The following is a 17,810-nucleotide window of genomic DNA, read 5'->3' on the forward strand; positions in this document are numbered from 1 at the left end:
GAAGTCAACTCGTAATAAGACTTCATCTAGTATCCTTTGGGCCGCATAGCGCACGAGGTGTTCTCGATTTAACTTCTATCCTTCCCTCGGTCAACGGACACGTTTTCATTTCCTGCGCATGGGAAAATACGCGCCATTAAACATGCAGATAATCTCGAAGATGACCGCGTTTGATTACACATTTAATTACCGCATCTGACGAATATGAGGCGAAATGATGCCGCTGCAATTTGCTGCAAAGTCAACCACATATTTGCATATTTAACTTGCTTAATGAATCGCTCCATGAATGATGGATTGCGTCAGGAAATGAAGTTTAGAAATAGCGAATTTTAGTTTGCGCGATATATACGTTATATGTATATTAATGTGACAGTGCTATGCCATTATATTTATCATTGGCCAAAATATACACGTCGCCTACAAATAAGTGACAACTGTGTGATATGATAATTAATATTCAATATGGGAATAGCATTGCGGTCGCGCTGGAAAAGTCATAATACGTGTCTCATTATTAAAAGGATTTAATATTATTAATGCAGCTTAGCCCCGATTAAAGTAGGAACTTCATAGAATTGCATATTGTTCACATAATTATTATGCGAATATATATTATGAATGAATTTACATCTCTGATAATAGACGAAATGTAGAAAATTTGAAATCGCGATACAATCAAACAAGAAAACGACCTCTCTTACTCGGTTTTTAAATTTTTTATTTCGACTTCTCACACATAAAAATAGAAGGAGTTTATTAATTTAATTTTTACGTGAAATCAGCAATATATTTTGAGTACAGTTTTATGTATAACGATTAAATGTACGTAAACACCTACAGCGTATTGGAGCAGCGTATCAGCAGTTAGATAAACGCTTTCGTATGTTCATTATCCGTAATGTCGAGCCTTAATGGGTGGTGATACGGCAGCTTGGTACTACAAGATATAGAGGTTTTTTTTGTGCGCAATCATACGATGGAATAATCGTATAACGGTGTAATCTCTGAGCTATCTCTCACGTTGTTTAAAACACATGACTTTGCTTTCTTTAGTATAAATTTTATACTATAAATCAGATATCTCTAAAATTGTGACGCGTCTTTTATTTACATTTGAAATAATTCATTCTTTTATATTTTTTAATTTTTTAAATAAATTATTTACAATTACAGATATAATGAAGCTTGATGAGGAAAGAGATAAGGTGGTTAGATAATTGCACTTGATTAATGTTTGACACATGTATGTGTCACGTATATTTCAATAATTACAATATCAAATTTTATGCGCTTTAGATACGTTTTTTCTTCCGAAAATATTCTCTTATAAAATATACGTTCAACATTTATAGACGAGGTATCTGGGTTTTTTTTTTTTTTTTTTTTATTTTCAACATGTACTCGTTTGTCTTGCTCGGACATGAACTCATCCGTTATTTCGATGTAAAAATAAAGATGTAATTCTTGTAAGCAACGTGAAAGAATGTTCTGCAATTTATTTTAGTTGGGCGCAATGTTACAAAATATTATTTTTCTTGTTGCAATTCTAAAATTATCCTTTATACCGCAACTTCTTAAAAAAACGACAGAGGTAAACCTATGCATATAATAAATTAAGCTAATTAACATGTCCGAATAATAATGTATTTAATATAATTTATTTTGCACTATACGGAATATTATATAAATATTTTGTTAAAATTATAATGCATAGGGAAATGCGTGAAAAATTATTCTCTCTTTTTACGCGCAATGATTTAGTACTTGTGCCCCATATTTGAAACTGTTACTTTATTTCATGAATATAAATTCCGAAGGTGTTATTTACGTATTCCTCGCGGACTATTTCAAGAAGCCAACACGACATTGCATGACGTTTATACTGAAGAAAAAGCATGTGACGTAAAATGCTGATTTAAATTTTCCCGTTAGCATTTCACCGAAGCCAGAGATGTAAGTTTATACCTTTTCCGTATTTGCATTTTTAGCTTCAGTTACGCATAAAAATGCGTGAAAACATATTGCAACTAACCATTTCCCAGCCAAGGATTCGCTCTTTTGTGTGTGCAAATACGATTTTATGAGGAAAAAGGAAATTAAATGACGTAAAGTATAATCGAAAACAAGTAGAAATCTAAAAGAAATAAATAATTAAAGTATCGTATTCACATATTAGACTGACTTCAATACTGTATAACATTTTTCTTCATTCTAAATATCTAAGAATTTATTCAAATATTTGATTTTCACATGTTCCGTGTAAGAAAAGTTCTTCTAATCCCTACGGTAATTAGCTCTTAAAACCGCTAAGTACAGCTAATGAAATCTTATCCGCAGTCGGGATGCTTTTCGAGTTGTTTTCGCGCGGTTCGTACTAATTGCGCCGCTGAGAACTTTTTTGCTGGATCAACAAGGTTAAATTTCCTTTGAGAACGCATGTAACTTTCCTCGGTCTCACGCGTCGCGGCAGCGTAACGTCTTACACGCCGCCAACGGGGAAAAAAGCTTATCCGAGACTACCGCTCGGCGATATTTTATACTCGCTGTTTTGTACTCTAAGCAGGTCTGCACGCCTTAAAGCCAGTAGCTCGTAACGGATTACGACGTGTCGCGATTTAACGCTCTCCAAGCCTTTGTTTCCCACTAGAGGTCCATCCACCATATCCGTGACCGGACTCGAGGAAGTTCGCCTGATTTTCAATCTTTCGTCACGTGGAAAGATCGATGCAAGCCAATTGTCCCGGTAGCTTCTTCGCGAAGCTTTTTTGCGAACATATTGCGATGCACTCGAGGCATTTAAATTGATTATAGGACGCAATTTCCTCTTCCGCGAAGCAGCGCGACGAGCGACGGCGAACGGCGGATCTATCATCCGAGTAAGGACCAAAACTTTAGCTCTTACTTAGCCGCGAATTCCTTGTGATGGATTATTCTCGACGTCGTTTATATTTTCTACTTGAAATAAATTACCCTGGAAATTCTCACGGAAAATCTCTTAATTGAGGAATGCGGTTTAACGGGGAGATCAACTTAGAAATTTGATTGAAAAAGAGAATTATCGTGGAGTATATATTTCGCGACTTGCATAATTTTTAATATTCACGGGGAAAGTAGTTAAATCAACAGCTTTCAAAGAACACGAGATGTTTTAACCGTGAGCCCATACATTAAATATCCAATAATAATGAAAATCGATAGTTAATCATCTATGGATAATATTATTCCGCGTATTAATTTTTTATTTTTTTTTAATTTTTTTACGTATCGCTGCAGAGAGAATTATTTTTGCATAAAAGTCTTATTGCTACGTCACAGATAAGAAAAATAATAACATATAAGTATGTTTGCAATTGGCAGAGATAAGATTCGCATTCATTTGTAAAAGTAAAACTATCTGATTCCGCATAAGATAATACGGATACTGATACGACGTATCGCGTATTCGACTTAATAGAATTTTTACGTAGATTTGCTTTTCCGTTTCACGAGACAACACAATTTTCCAGCGAAAAATAAAGTACGTCTCTTATTGGCAGAAATGCCGAAGAAAATGTCATTCTGTATTACAATGTTACGTGGGTTGAGCGTTTTTAAATAGAATTTACGTAAAGGTCAACGTGTTTTCGAAATAGTTTTTATTTTACAATCGATATAACATAATTTAGACTAATACAATATTTTTTTTTTTTTTTTTTTCTTTCGAAAGTGATTTATACATAGATAATTGTTCTGAAAGGGAAAATCAATTGACGTTAATACATCGTGCACTTAAGAGAACTTAGCCGTTAAAGCTGCTCAATAAAACTTTGCCGGAGATTTTCGGTAATAGTTTTTGCGCTACAGCAATTCGTAACGCGATCTTGGGATAAAACGTGGGTTTATGTGAGGCACGTAAGTAGGTCGGCATCTTCCCTACGACTCCAAGCTCAATTTTTAATGACCGATCGATAAATTAGGGGACTTAATGTTGGTCATTTCAAAGGAATTTTCCATCGCACGGATTACGAAGGCGTGTCCGATACACAGGTATGATTAAAGCCGGTAAACTCGTGGAAAGAAAGCGTTTTACTTCCGGGCAGAAATTGCGCGATATTGCCGCGATACGAGGAGGAACAGAACGCGGTGAAGAACAAGTTATTAAACGATCTCGACGACACGATGGCTCTAGAACTCATAAAGCAAGGATTTTGCTTTGACGTCATGCACCAATGCCAGGTCGCCTTTATCAAGATAATTCTCGCGGTGGCAACGTGAACACAATTCCACAATTCCGCGTTTTAATGCGTTATTCGTTTATTATCTGATTAATAAAATTAATTAAAAAAAAAGAAGCTCATTAGACATATTTTATAATTAGTCACGTTTACATAAAAAATTAATCGTAAAATTAAAATTATTTTTCTTACAAAAAAAAAAGTAATGAAATCTAGCGTCACAAAAGGCACAACTGAATAGAGATTTCAAGCAGAAACAATAGTTGATGGAAGATAATGCATCAAATAAATTAAAAAGGGAATGATCTCGACCTCGGAGAGAAGCATCTCATAATCGTCTCTTTAAAAAGCCCCTCCCGTGAAAGATCAAAGTTCGCTTTCAGGTAATATCTACCACGAATGCGCGAGACATTTTTACAAAATTTGTTGTTTTTCACGGTACCATTTAAATATTTTACGCCGTCATTGCGCCAAGCTTGACCGTAAATTCGGTCCTGTCTACAAATAAGCGTTTCTTATTTTTTTACGAATAACGTCTCGGAGTAGTCCCAGAGTTCAGAGTTTCTTTTCGAGAAACTGAGATCGTAAAGTCCGATGCGTTTATCGGATACCGGGTGGGATATTGTTTCTTTACGATCGAAATCGTAAACCGTGCCGCAGCTTACATGCGCGGCTTGGTAATTTCATTTGACACGCGGCACGAAACCGCGTATATCTATATCTGCAACTCTCGATCGGTCTTATTAAATTCACAATCTCAGTGGTTTAATCCAAAACTCGGATCTGAGGTATAGATCAGAGAGCGAGAAAAATCAACGGCAAATCTAACGCTAGCAGCCGCGGGCATGACTGTCGTTTCGGTCCCAATCCTTTCGGTGGTACGATCTCTGGAGGTTGAAAAGCTCGTAGTATACACAAATGCACGCCTCACCGCGACGCTCACCTTTTTATTATTCCATGGCGTGTGAGACGAAGCTCGCGTAGGGCGTGTCGCGCCATTTGCATTCTCATTACCATCGGCGGTTCTTATTTAAATAGGTGAACAACTGCAAAGCACTCCGGTAGTCGGAGAGCTCGTTAGGCGACCCCTCCTACCCAAGTAGGTGAGAGAAGGTGGGTGACCGTATGCACAGGTACATCCATTGCACCCTGTGCTCTCCCGGCGCGCTCACCTTCACCCTTCGCAAGCCATGCTACTTTTCAACCCCGCTTTTTAAAACACGTCTAGCAAAGAAAGGAAAAAAAAAAGAGAAAAGATGAAGGAGAGAGAAAGAGAGCGCCGGATGACTGTAATTTCGCGCGAGGACGCGAATCCTCCTGGAATTTTCTCTGACCTCGCGCAACGCGGAGGACAGGGGAAAAGGTATGGGAGAATCTTTTAAATTCAACGCGGTACGCTTCATTAGTGGCTGCGGTTTGCTCGGCGGCCGCAACGATTTAATCCGAGCTTGCGCGCGGCGTCAAGCCGCGCCGCCATCCCGAGGAAATTCAATTTCGCTACGGCGGTAATGGACCAGAACGTTTCCGACCAGAGAGTCAGGCCGACTCTCGGAAACGCCGATCGACTCTCGGCGTATCGCGCCGAAAGCAGAATCCGTTCGAACGTAACGCGGGTTCCGGGTGGCGCGGCCGTTCGCTTCTAAACGCTCACGGCGTTCGATGGTTAATCGCGCGCGAGTACGACATGAACGACAAACGACATCGACAGAAATGTCTAGCCGGCATATGTACTTTGAAAATTTTTTCGTAGAAAAGAGCATCGGACACGCAAGCGAAACGTCAAGTACTTGAACTTTTTTTTTAAGTCAGGAACCTTTACATTTGAATCGAGAAAATTTTTTTTTCAAGGGATATTGTATCATTTAATAATGATAGTAATAAATTAATTTTATTAAGAGTTAGATCGGCAATCTGTGAATATTTTATAACGTGTACTTTTTAATTTATTTAATCTTTATTTTAATTTACTTTCTTACGTTCATATTTCTCGCTTTAAATTTAACTGTCCTAAATATAATTATCAATATTTAATTTATGACAGACTCAATATAATGAAGGAAATCAAATATCAAATAATCATGTTTAAACTAATATCAATTGCGATGTATTTAACCTTCATAAACTGAATTTTCGTGTGCGAAAATTACATGTCTTTATGAATTTAATATAAACGTTTGTGAAATGTAACAAAAATACAGGAAATTGGATTGCACATTTCGAAGATTTTGTTTGAAATTGATAAAGTTGCAATAAAAAGCTAGCAAAAATTTTCACTATATTATATTGACAAAAATATTTTCGATGTATGGCGCGGAAGGGAAGTGATTGCATTCGTTTCTAGATTTACAAGCCTGCCGAATGCCATGGCATTACGTAACGGTATGCAAATATTGCGCCAAGTCCTTCGGGAGTAAAACATCGAGTACACGGAAGATTTCTCGGTTCGGAAACAAGAGCAACGAGTGAAGCTTCCGGAAGTTACAGCGCGGAACAACTTTCATGCCTGCAAACGACAAAGTTCGGCCTTACGATTCGATCCAATATATTACAAAGATATGCGTACTTCTTGAAATTTATAATGGTATATAAGCTCACCTACTTCCGAAGCAGTGGCAACAAGCATTTCATTTCGTGCTTTTCTTATCTCTTGCTTACATAAATTAAGGATTCATGTAACGTATGACTAAATTTCAGTCTATTTCTGCTCAACAAAACTGAACCATTTTTATCAACTAAAATCGAGCATATACTTTACTTTTATATGTACATGTGTTTACAGATTATCATAATTTTATTTCTTTTTTTTTTTGCTTACCGTTGTTCTTTTTATATTATAAAATATGTATATATATATATATATTTCCTTTTTTACTAGAACTACATACAGATTAATATAATCCAACCGTGTAATTTAAACTACATAATTAGCTTGTTACCTAATTAGGATAAAATTTAATTAACTGCCTTAATTCCAGAAGAAATAATGATTCGCGTATCTCTCGTGGAAAGCAAATAAATTAATGAGAATGCGAACGAGAGATTGTCTGAAACGGTCACTCTGGGATATGGAATTTTTCGGGGAGGACGGGGGGTTGTAAAGGAGGAGGAAAGGGGCCTAAGCAGAAACTGCGATAAGCGCGAGCGGATTAAAAAATAAAATCCCCTGGCGTAGGAGTCGCGAGGGCATATTGATTTTTCTACTCCGGCGCTGCAGCCAATGACCTAACGTTACCCCCGGCTGCAAGCACAGCCCTAACAAAGTTATCCGAAGAATGACGTGCCGTACACGATGTAGCACGACGGAAATCGACGCCCATTTACCACTTCGTATTCTCGATCGTGTCGCCACACGTGACCCCCAAACCACCCCGCGTCGCGACCCCGGACACCGTCTTAAGACACCATCTGGCAACCACCCAATCCGGTCATATTTTTCCGATCGTAACGGGTCACGCGGGTATGTGACAGCATCCCCGAGCCACGGTGATTTACCGCGGGCATTAAATTACGACCGTCGGTCGGCTGATCTTCGGGATCGGTATCTTTCGAACGAGATACCGGGACCAGAAGTCCAGTGACCAACGACACTCGGTTGACTTTTTTTTTTTCTTTGCCCTTCTCTCTTTTATATATATTTTTTTAAAGACGTTACCCGTCGGCTTTCTAGTCCCGCGGGATTCAACCTTGTTCCGTTGAAAATGGAGGTTCGTCTGGGAAGTATATATGCGCACACGTTTCGTGGTTCGTCGAAAACAGGATACCCATATTTTTCTTGCAGACGATTCGAACCATAGGCGATGTAAGTTTTCTGAGAAGAAAACACGCGAAACGTAAGATTCGTAATATTTCGATATAGCAATATAATATTTTTAAAAAAAGGAAAAAAGAGAAGTTTTTAAAAAATTGTTTGGCGATTAAAAAAAAAAGACTGCTGCAATTATTTTTATGTAAACGGTATATCGACATTAAATTCGATTTAATTTAAAACTGAAGTCTCGTTTACGTCGACGAAGTAATCAAATAAAAATGATGCCGTTCAATCTGTATGGCGTTTCTATCCACTTTTAAACGTTTATCTCGGAGGATCTTATATTTGAACGGCGTATTCAACCATATATTCGCGAAGACGATAGCGAGCCCCGTCTCGTGTTCACGTCCAATTTCATTCCAACGATGTTTCTCATTGTTCGCAGAACCCGCGTGCGGCGGTGAGAAATCCGAGTGTCGGAGCGAGAAACGATGTCGGGACGAGCCAGGAACGAAGCGGTGCGATAATAATAATATGTGGACGACGTGGCCACGGACTAGACGAAAGTGGCGACAACCGTCGACCCCGTCGGGCAGAGAACGTGACAATCGGTGGAACCGCCGTCGGGACGGCTTCCGCATCATCTACTCGGTAATCCTGGCGGCCTGCATGGCGACGCAGGAAACGAGGGGTGCCAAGTGTCCGCCACCGGATACAATACCCGGCTGCCCGTGTTACAACTTCGAGAACGGCGGTCTGTTCCTGGAGTGCGCAGGTGCCACCGAGGAGTCCCTCAGGAACGCTTTGTCCGGCGTGATACATGCCGCTGGCGAGGAAGGTAAACCATCCATGATACAACGCGCAAAAAGCGGAGATCAGCGGCGAACACGTATTCCACTCGCATACATAAGTAGAAACAGCTCCTGTACGTCCGTAAAACGGTAACATCATACTAGCAGGAACAGCTGGCGTAATATAAGAGAAAAAAAAAACGAAAAGAAAGCTCGCGAGACTATTTCGGTATTTGCGCAAATAATTAATAAGTTATATACCTTTTTAGATTCTCGGGTTTATCTTTTTTAGCTTTCAGCCTTTTAAATATTAAGCGGCTTATCACACAAACTCTGAAATACTTTAACAGGATTTAATCCTCGTTACTACTAGTTTTTTTTTTATTTTTATTTAAAGAAAAAAAAAATTAAATTATTGCAAAAAATACTTTTAATTAAATTAAAGAATATTAATTTATTTAAGAGTTCAATTTACTTCGATAAAAATTTAAAAAAAATTGATCTTCGCGTTTTGTAATTTTAACTTACGAATCATGTAATCAGCGACTCTGAACGAAATAATTCGCGATTGTTTCAGAAGCGCTCGTTCAATCATTAAGCGTATACGAAATGGATCGGAAAGTAGAGGAACTTCGATCCGCCGCTTTCCCGGCGGGTTCGCAAATTAGGCATCTGCAAATATCTCATTCTGCGATACGTGAAATAAGCGAGGATGCTTTTACGCGACTCAGTAAAAGCATGGAATCCTTGGCACTCGTATCCGGTCGACTACCTCACGTACCTCAAAAGGCTATAGCCTCACTGAGCCTACTCAAAGCGCTGGACCTGGAGGCAAACCTGGTTTACGAACTGCCTAGCTTCAGTTTCTTCGGGCTCGCGTTAATTAAACTGAACCTGAAGAGTAATCAAATAATGAAAATTTCGGAGTACGCCTTTGCTGGGCTCGAGGGCACTTTAAAGGAGCTGGATTTGGCGGAAAACAAGATCAGAGTATTCCCCATGACATCCTTAAGAAGATTAGAACATCTCACGTCCTTGAGACTTGCTTGGAACGAGATATCCCAGCTCCCCGAGGACGGCTATTCCAGACTGGACGCTTTAAACTTCCTCGATCTTAGCAGCAACAATTTCAAGGACATTCCGCTCAATTGTTTTCGCTGCTGTCCGTCCCTAAAGACCCTCTCGCTTTATTACAACGCGGTCGAGTCGGTTGACAAGGATGCTTTTATATCGTTGATTGATCTCGAATCGATAGACCTTAGCCACAACAAGATCGTCTTTCTTGACGTGGCCACCTTCCGTGCCAATCAAAAACTCCGGTCGATCGATCTCAGCCACAATCACATACACTATATCCGAGGCGTATTTTCGAGGCTGCCCGAATTGAAGGAGCTTTTCCTCGCGGAGAATAACATTCTTGAAATACCGGCGGAAACGTTTGCCGGTAGCACGAGTCTCTCGGTCGTGTATCTCCAGCAAAACGCCATCAGAAGGATCGATGGCCGTGGCCTCGCGACGCTCAGTCAATTAGCGCAGTTACATCTCAGCGGAAATTATATTCAGAGCGTACCGCGTGACTTTCTCGATCACTGCGAAAATCTCTCGACCCTGTCGCTAGACGGTAATAATATTCGCGAGCTCGAAGAGGGCACATTCGCCAAGGCGAAGCAGCTCCGCGAACTTCGGCTTCAGGATAATCAAATTACCGAAGTGAAACGCGGCGTTTTTGCGCCGCTGCCGTCACTCCTTGAACTACATTTGCAAAATAACGTTATCACGGATATGGAAACTGGCGCATTGAAATCTTTACACAACCTGCAGCACGTAAATCTGCAGGGTAATCTTCTGGCCGTGCTCGGTGACGTGTTTCAAGTGTCGAACGACATCAGCCAAAGCGAAAACAGCGGTAGCTCCTTGGTCTCCATTCAATTAGATAACAATGGCCTCGGCGTTTTACACAATGACTCATTAAGAGGCCAGGCCTCGGTCAGAATCATGTGGCTCGGACATAATAGGCTGACTCGTCTTCAAGCTCCATTGTTCCGCGACCTGTTGCTGGTCGAACGTCTGTATCTCACGAATAATTCCATCTCGCGGATAGAAGACACCGCCTTCAAACCGATGCAGGCTCTTAAATTCCTGGAGCTTAGTATGAACCGGCTGAGCCACGTAACCGTGAAGACCTTCTCGGAGCTCCACGAACTAGAAGAACTTTATTTGCAAGATAACGGTTTACGCCGTTTGGATCCTTACGCCTTGACGGCTCTTAAAAGACTGCGCATTCTCGATCTGGCCAACAATCATTTGAACGTGCTACATGATAAGATCTTTCAAGAAGGGCTGCCGATTAGAACGCTCAACTTGAAAAACTGCACCGTCAGCGTGATCGAGAACGGTGCCTTCCGCGGATTAAACAATCTTTATGAGTTAAATCTCGAGCACAATCATTTCACTGCCACGGCGTTGGACCGCCTAGATATACCGGGATTAAGAATTTTAAAAATATCGTACAACAATTTTAGTCAGGTTAACGCTTTCTCTTTGGAAGGCCTGCCGTCTCTTCAACATCTCGCGATGGATTCGTCTCAAATCTACAGGATGCCAGCCGAGATATTCTCGAAGAATAAAAATCTCGGAAAATTATTGCTCAGTTACAATTTACTCAGGGTATTGCCGGCGACATTGTTTCTCGGTCTTGAGGTCCTCAGGGAAGTAAAACTCGACGGCAACAAGTTTCAAGATATCCCGTACGATGTGTTCGCGAACGCCTCCACGGTGGAAGTCCTCTCTCTGGCCAACAACATGCTTCACCACGTGGACATGTCGCGACTGAACGGATTGACCAACCTACGAGAGCTCGATTTACGTGGAAATTACATCATGTCTCTTACGGGCTTCGCCTTCGTCAATTTCTCCCGCCTGATAGCCGTGGATTTGAGCCATAATCATTTAACTGCTCTCCCGGCGAATTTCTTCGCTCGCTCGAATATGCTGCGGAAGATCGAACTCGCGGCTAATAAATTCCGGCAAATACCCGCCGTCGCGCTCACGGCGCAAAATATTCCCGGCCTAGTGTGGTTGAACGTCACAGCTAATCCCCTCGCGAGAATACACGAAATTAGTTCGGAGGCAAAGTATCCGGCTCTTCAAGAAATTCATATCTCCGGGACGAACTTAACGATAGTTACCAGCCAAGACTTTGAGGCATTTCCCGCATTGATGCATCTTTTTATGGGCAGCAATATGATCTCCAGAGTATCGCCCAGTGCATTTCGCAGCCTCTCGAATTTACTCACGCTCGATCTCAGTGTCAATGAATTAGAGCTACTGCCACAGGAAAGACTGAAGGGACTGGAGCACCTCAGACTGCTGAATCTCACGCACAACCGCTTGAAAGAGCTCGAGGACTTCCCGCCTGACCTTAAAGCTTTGCAGGTGCTTGATCTCTCGTACAATCAGATAAGCGGAGTGGGTAAGGGCACGTTCCAGCATTTGGAGAATTTAGCGGAACTCCACCTCTACGGCAATTGGATATCGTCGATCTCACCGGACGCGTTCAAGCCGCTAAAAAAGCTCAGGATTTTAGATCTAAGTAAGAACTACTTAGCGAATTTACCGCTAAATGCCTTCCGACCACTTGAAACGCAAATACGGAGTTTACGAGCCGAGGGTAAGTACGATTTATTACTTTATTTGTACGTCTCGATTTTTATTCCATTTATTACGTTTACGAAAAGCTTCCGCTTGCAATTTGTAAAATATAAATGAAAATAATTGCATTTAAAAAATGCGCCACAACGTCATTATTAATATTAATTATTATTAAATGAGATCAATCGTTATTGCATGGCGGGTTCGGCTTTTTAATTTTAATTTATTTATTTGCGAGAATAAATCGTTTCCTGCATTTATACGTTTAAAGTATTTATACATTTCGAGATTATTATTCGGCCGTTTATTACAAGTTAGCACGGACAAAGAAAAAATTCTCTTATGTTCAACGATACTGCCTGCACGTATAAGCACACGTGACGTTATTCACACGGATCGTATCGCGTTATGTTCGACAATAGCAATCTCAGCCGGTGAGATGATTGGTCGCATGCAAAACTCACCGTCGGCGTATCTTCGCATGCGAGCGAATTCGACTCAGTTGAAAATAGCCCCGCCGGGTAGTTACACTCGGAACTCCTCGACGTCGAGTGAACGATATGAACACAGAGCACACAATCGCGAGCAACGTTACAAAACATCACGGTGCTATTCAAAACGGGAAACTGCTACAGCGCCATGGTAATTCAGATTGCCGTAAACGTCTCGCTGCTTACGGGAAAATCCAAGCATTTTGAGTTTTCGTTTCTTGCGAAATTTTCGTAACGATCGCGACGTTGTGGCGCGCGATAATAATTTCATAAAAAATGGGAAAAAAAAATGGCAAAACGCCTATGAACGTCGGGACTAAACTCTCTCATAAGATAATCACAGGCATTAAAAAATCCGCGCAGAAAACCCGCTGCACTGCGACTGCGAGTCTCAGGAGCTTTGGGAATGGTTGCGCGACCATCAGAAGTTGGTCGGCGGTAGAATGAGTCGGGCTCGTGGGACTGGACTAAGGATAAACGACGTGGACAGCGGTCTGCTGAGGTGCGAGCAGCCGCCGGAACTGCGCGGACTGGTCTTCCTGGATCTGGACCCGCGTGCTTTCTGCACCGCGCCTCTGATCCTGAAACTGGCGATTCAGGACATTCAGTCCTTTTCCGTCCTGGTCTCGTGGCAGAGCAGGAATCATTCTGGTCTGCGCGGCTACCAGGTGGCTTATCACGCCCTGGATAATGTCGACGAGGTACCAAAAAAAAAAAAAAAAAATATATAGGCAATCTAAATCTGTAGCGCACGCGGCGACGTCACCGCTAAAAAGCGAGCACGCATACAACGCGGAGTATAAATCGAACGGGTGGAGCAGATAAAATGTAAAGTGTAAACGACCTTTGATTTAATCGATATAGGCGAGGACCTTGCTGCCTACCTCTCTTTCTCTCGTCGAGGCTGTAGCTCATCCTTTGCAAAAACGTGTCGTCACATCCGACACCGTTCTCGCTGATCGATCGGCGCGAAGCATGTAAAAAAGAGGCGCGACGTTTCGCCCGGATTAAGTATTTTCGCCACTCCGAAAGAGACCGAATTTACTCGTTTTTAGTAATTGCTAGATAATGACGGTATGCTTGCAATCGCTGCGCGCTCATTATTTCCGCGAGGATAAATTTTTGTCACGTTATTTCAGCCACGGTGAAAAATATATTCTTTATAATAATTGAAAAAAAATGTTTCCTTTATAGAAAATTTTAATTTTCTGTTCTTAAATAATTCAAATTAATATTACAATATATTTTAAGTATGTTTGTTCACAGATTTTTTTTTTTTTTTTTTTTTAATAAAATACTTAAAATACATGCCACATATTTCTAAATATATTTGGAGATTCCAATAACGTAGCATCACTTTGATCGATCTGAATTTCAGGTACGTGCCAAAATACTCGAGCCGAATTCGCGCTTGGTAAAACTGTCGAAGCTGTCGCCGAGTACTCGCTACCTGATCTGTGTATTTGGTCTCGGTAATTGGATGATGCCACGAACGGAGGACAGCCCGACGGAGCAGCTGAATTTTACGCAGGTCGAGATACTCGCGTCCACGCCGAGCTCGCAGATGACGGATTCCTCGACCAGTCGTTGCACCGAGGTGAAGACTTTGAACGCCCCGGACGCGGTAATCAGCAGCGATGGCTCGGCCATGGGCGACGTCGGTAGTGTCAGCAGCTTTTTGACTAGGCGGCTGGGCTTGATAGTCGGTTGCTGCATGGGCTTCGTCGTCTTCCTCCTCCTGGTGTCGATCTTAGGTTACCTGAAAGTAAAGAAGCAGCGGGAAGCGGTCAAGAGGGAGCAACAGCCGATACCACCGGAGTACATATCGTATAGGCACTTTAGCATACAAAGCGGTGAAGCCGGTCATACCGCCACAAAACAGATCAGCCAAGACAGCCAGCACTCGAATTATGTTAACAACACCACCACGACGTTGAATGTATGAGAAAAGCCGCGGAACTCCCGACTCGTGGAGGTTTCGAACGTATGAGCAGAGCTCGAGCGATTCGAGCATGTTATTCAGTTCGAAGGTCTCCCCGACTTGCGGGAGTTTCGAGTTTACGCGCCAGAGAGCTTCAAGTGGACAATGCTGTGCCGACAATGTCGAATTTTCGGCACAACTATTTTACAAACTGAGAAATTGTAGTAATTAGCAGTGCAGTGCGCTCGAGTGATGCGGAAAGTGCTATAACTGACTCGATAAATGCTCGATAAATAGACGAACATTATTCCGTGGAGCATCACTATCGTAAACTGGCCACGCCAGACTTCTGCGTTAACGGCAACGAAGAGTTTAAGCGAGTGAGTATGCACGTGAGAGAATACATGGGCGAATGGAAATTTTTATTAAGGTAATAACGGAACATTTTGTAAAGAATTTTCTACGAGTTTAAATTCAGTTCCAAGTAGTTTTAGTCTTTTCGTGTGGCATCGTATCGAACGTACGCGATCGAATGGATTAAATGTCTGGTAAGAGTTGTACAGAACAGGAAATTAATTTCAGTAATGTAAGAGCGATGTAAGCCACATATCCGTATACTCTAAAAATCTTATAAGTTTTGAACAAGACGAGAAACATCACGCTAACTTAACTCTACAATCAAGAAATATTTTTTTTTTTAATATCTGACAGGTTCGACCAAATCGTTATCGAATTGCTTTTTAGATCTTTATTGGATCTTCTATTTGTAACGTGGAGCGCAATTTGAAAGACCAAAGCTCTGTTCTATTATATATATATATATATATACAACATAAAAGGGATCGACATCGGGCAGACACAAGATGCTTTTCAGAACATGAGTGAGTGAGTGAGTGAGCTTATTTCATTCGCGAAAAATCGAATTCGCGGACGCCGAACAATATTTTATTAAAAAAAAAATAATAATAATAAAATAAAAAAGAGTTCTCTCGCGTCTCTGTAATATAACGCTCAGTCTTCTTCAAGAAATATGAAATTTTGAAGAGTGTATGAAGCACGATCTCGCGAGTGCTCTCGGACAACTGTAAACGACAACGAGGGGAAATAGGCGGTAGGATAGAGTTCGCTTCCGTGTAACACACGACGTGCATTTGCCGAACGATTTACGACTAAACACTGCGTTATTACGTGTCGTCCCCGGGGCCGCCGCTCGCGGATGAGATCGGACGGGTGTGTGAAGTAGCTATTGTGTTTTCTTAATGGCTCGGCAAACCGCGCGGTTTAGAACGTCACCCACGGGCCGATCTCGCGAAATGGCGAACCATTTTGCGGTGAACGCCCGCGGTACGATGGTACCATCAATTTCCGATTGGGCCGCGCGCAGATCATCAGGGCGGCGGGATGGGAAAAAAATTGCTCAACCCTGCGAGCGATCGATCGCGCGACGGATTCCAGATCCTCCAGACGATGAAAGAGAAAAGGATGTAAAAAAGAGAAAAAAAAAAAAAAAGAAAGAAGTGTAAATTTAAAAGAAATACGTATATATTACATCCGTCTAGTGCTCCAATGCAATTTCGTAGAATAAGATGCGAGATCCGATATTAAGTTAACTTTCCTTTCGGCAGAGATATGACTAATTCTTTTTATTACATTAGTGCATATATTTGCATCGTAAAAACGTGAATTTTTTACGCGAACGTTATATCGGTTTATCAATAAAGAGATCAAATATTCCGCTATCGTCTGCAGAAGATTAATAAAGATACGAAGGTAGGTCAGATATAAAATTATACACGAATCTGTTTTATACCTTTTCCTTCTGGGTCAAATATTCGCGTCTGAATACTGGCTGTTGTTGGAGAATCGGCGATTAAGGTGACGTTCTGTGGATCGTGTTTAGAACTTATAAATACGTGAAACGGTTGTATATAGATTCATACGTATCGGGAAAATATGTATTCAGTGGTTAAGGATGTCGATATCACCGAGATTATTATCATTAAAATTCTAATGATCTCTTAAATAGCGAAACAACAATAGTAGTTATATTAGCATCGACGCGTCGATCCTCTTCGATTGATAGGAAGCCAACGGAGCCAGGTCCACCAAAAAACTTTTATCGCGATGGATTGATGTAACGCATTTTTGCATTAGAAATGAATGACGCGCCGGTTGGCACGTTTTTCCGGATTCGATTTAGATTAATAGATCCGGCTCGCTTCGATATCGTCGATAACCGGGATAATCACCGCATCGAGTATTAAAGCCGCAAACGCAACGAAACGTCGCGTTTAGCGAAGAGAAATTTTTAATGTCAACGCGAAGCCCCGCGTTTACGTTTCGACGGAACGGCGAAATGATTATCGAGGCGATATACGATATTCAGCGAGCTCGTTATGAAAAATCGTTACAAAATGCAGCGCTGCGAAAAACGTAGCCGATCTGACGGACGCGCACGTCGGTAGTTCGTTATCGCATTACTGGATCGTTTCGGCATCGTCCGATGGGCAAGGCTCTCGTTTCGCGACCGTACGGAGAAGAGAGGAGTTCCGAGGAAGAGGCAGAGCGAAAATCACGGGCGAATTGGCGGAAATCGACGCGGAGCGAGGATCTACGATGTATGTGCGTTCTCGTTACACACTGTGTACTGTAACATATACGTGCGTCACTGTAATAAAAATGCAAATTCTTTTGTAATCAGGTGTTTTTCATCTTCCGCGCCGGATGCCGGCGAGCGGGCGAGCGCGAGGCGAACGATGAGGGACGTATTAATCCGTCCGGGGCCGATATCGCCGAGCGAACGAGATTGAATCATAACCGACCTGGGTTTTTCTTACCTACCTCACGGTGCCGCTCCCCCGCGCGTGTACGAAGAGGAAAGGTGCGACGCGGTTCTATCACGTCGTTTTCTATCCCGCGGACCCTTCCCGCCACCGATCGCGAGTGAATGCCCCGATTTTACGAGGGTATATTCCAAACGCACGGCAGGGA

General features: G+C 41.7%; 1 protein-coding gene across 2 annotated transcripts in view; it reads left to right on the forward strand.

The window, feature by feature from the left end:
• Positions 1-17,516, forward strand: part of LOC139113344 (protein artichoke) — a 138,007-nt gene extending 120,491 nt beyond the window's left edge. For both annotated transcript variants that reach the window (XM_070674443.1, XM_070674444.1), the window contains 4 exons: positions 8,411-8,803; positions 9,334-12,426; positions 13,262-13,599; positions 14,277-17,516. In XM_070674443.1, coding sequence (XP_070530544.1) covers positions 8,411-8,803; positions 9,334-12,426; positions 13,262-13,599; positions 14,277-14,843 — 4,391 coding nt within the window. In that variant the 3' untranslated portion in view covers positions 14,844-17,516. The remainder of the gene's footprint in view (positions 1-8,410; positions 8,804-9,333; positions 12,427-13,261; positions 13,600-14,276) is intronic.
• Positions 17,517-17,810: the final 294 nt, after the last annotated feature.

The sequence above is a fragment of the Cardiocondyla obscurior genome, linkage group LG02, assembly GCF_019399895.1.
Source record: "Cardiocondyla obscurior isolate alpha-2009 linkage group LG02, Cobs3.1, whole genome shotgun sequence".
NCBI classification, from domain to species: domain Eukaryota; kingdom Metazoa; phylum Arthropoda; class Insecta; order Hymenoptera; family Formicidae; genus Cardiocondyla; species Cardiocondyla obscurior.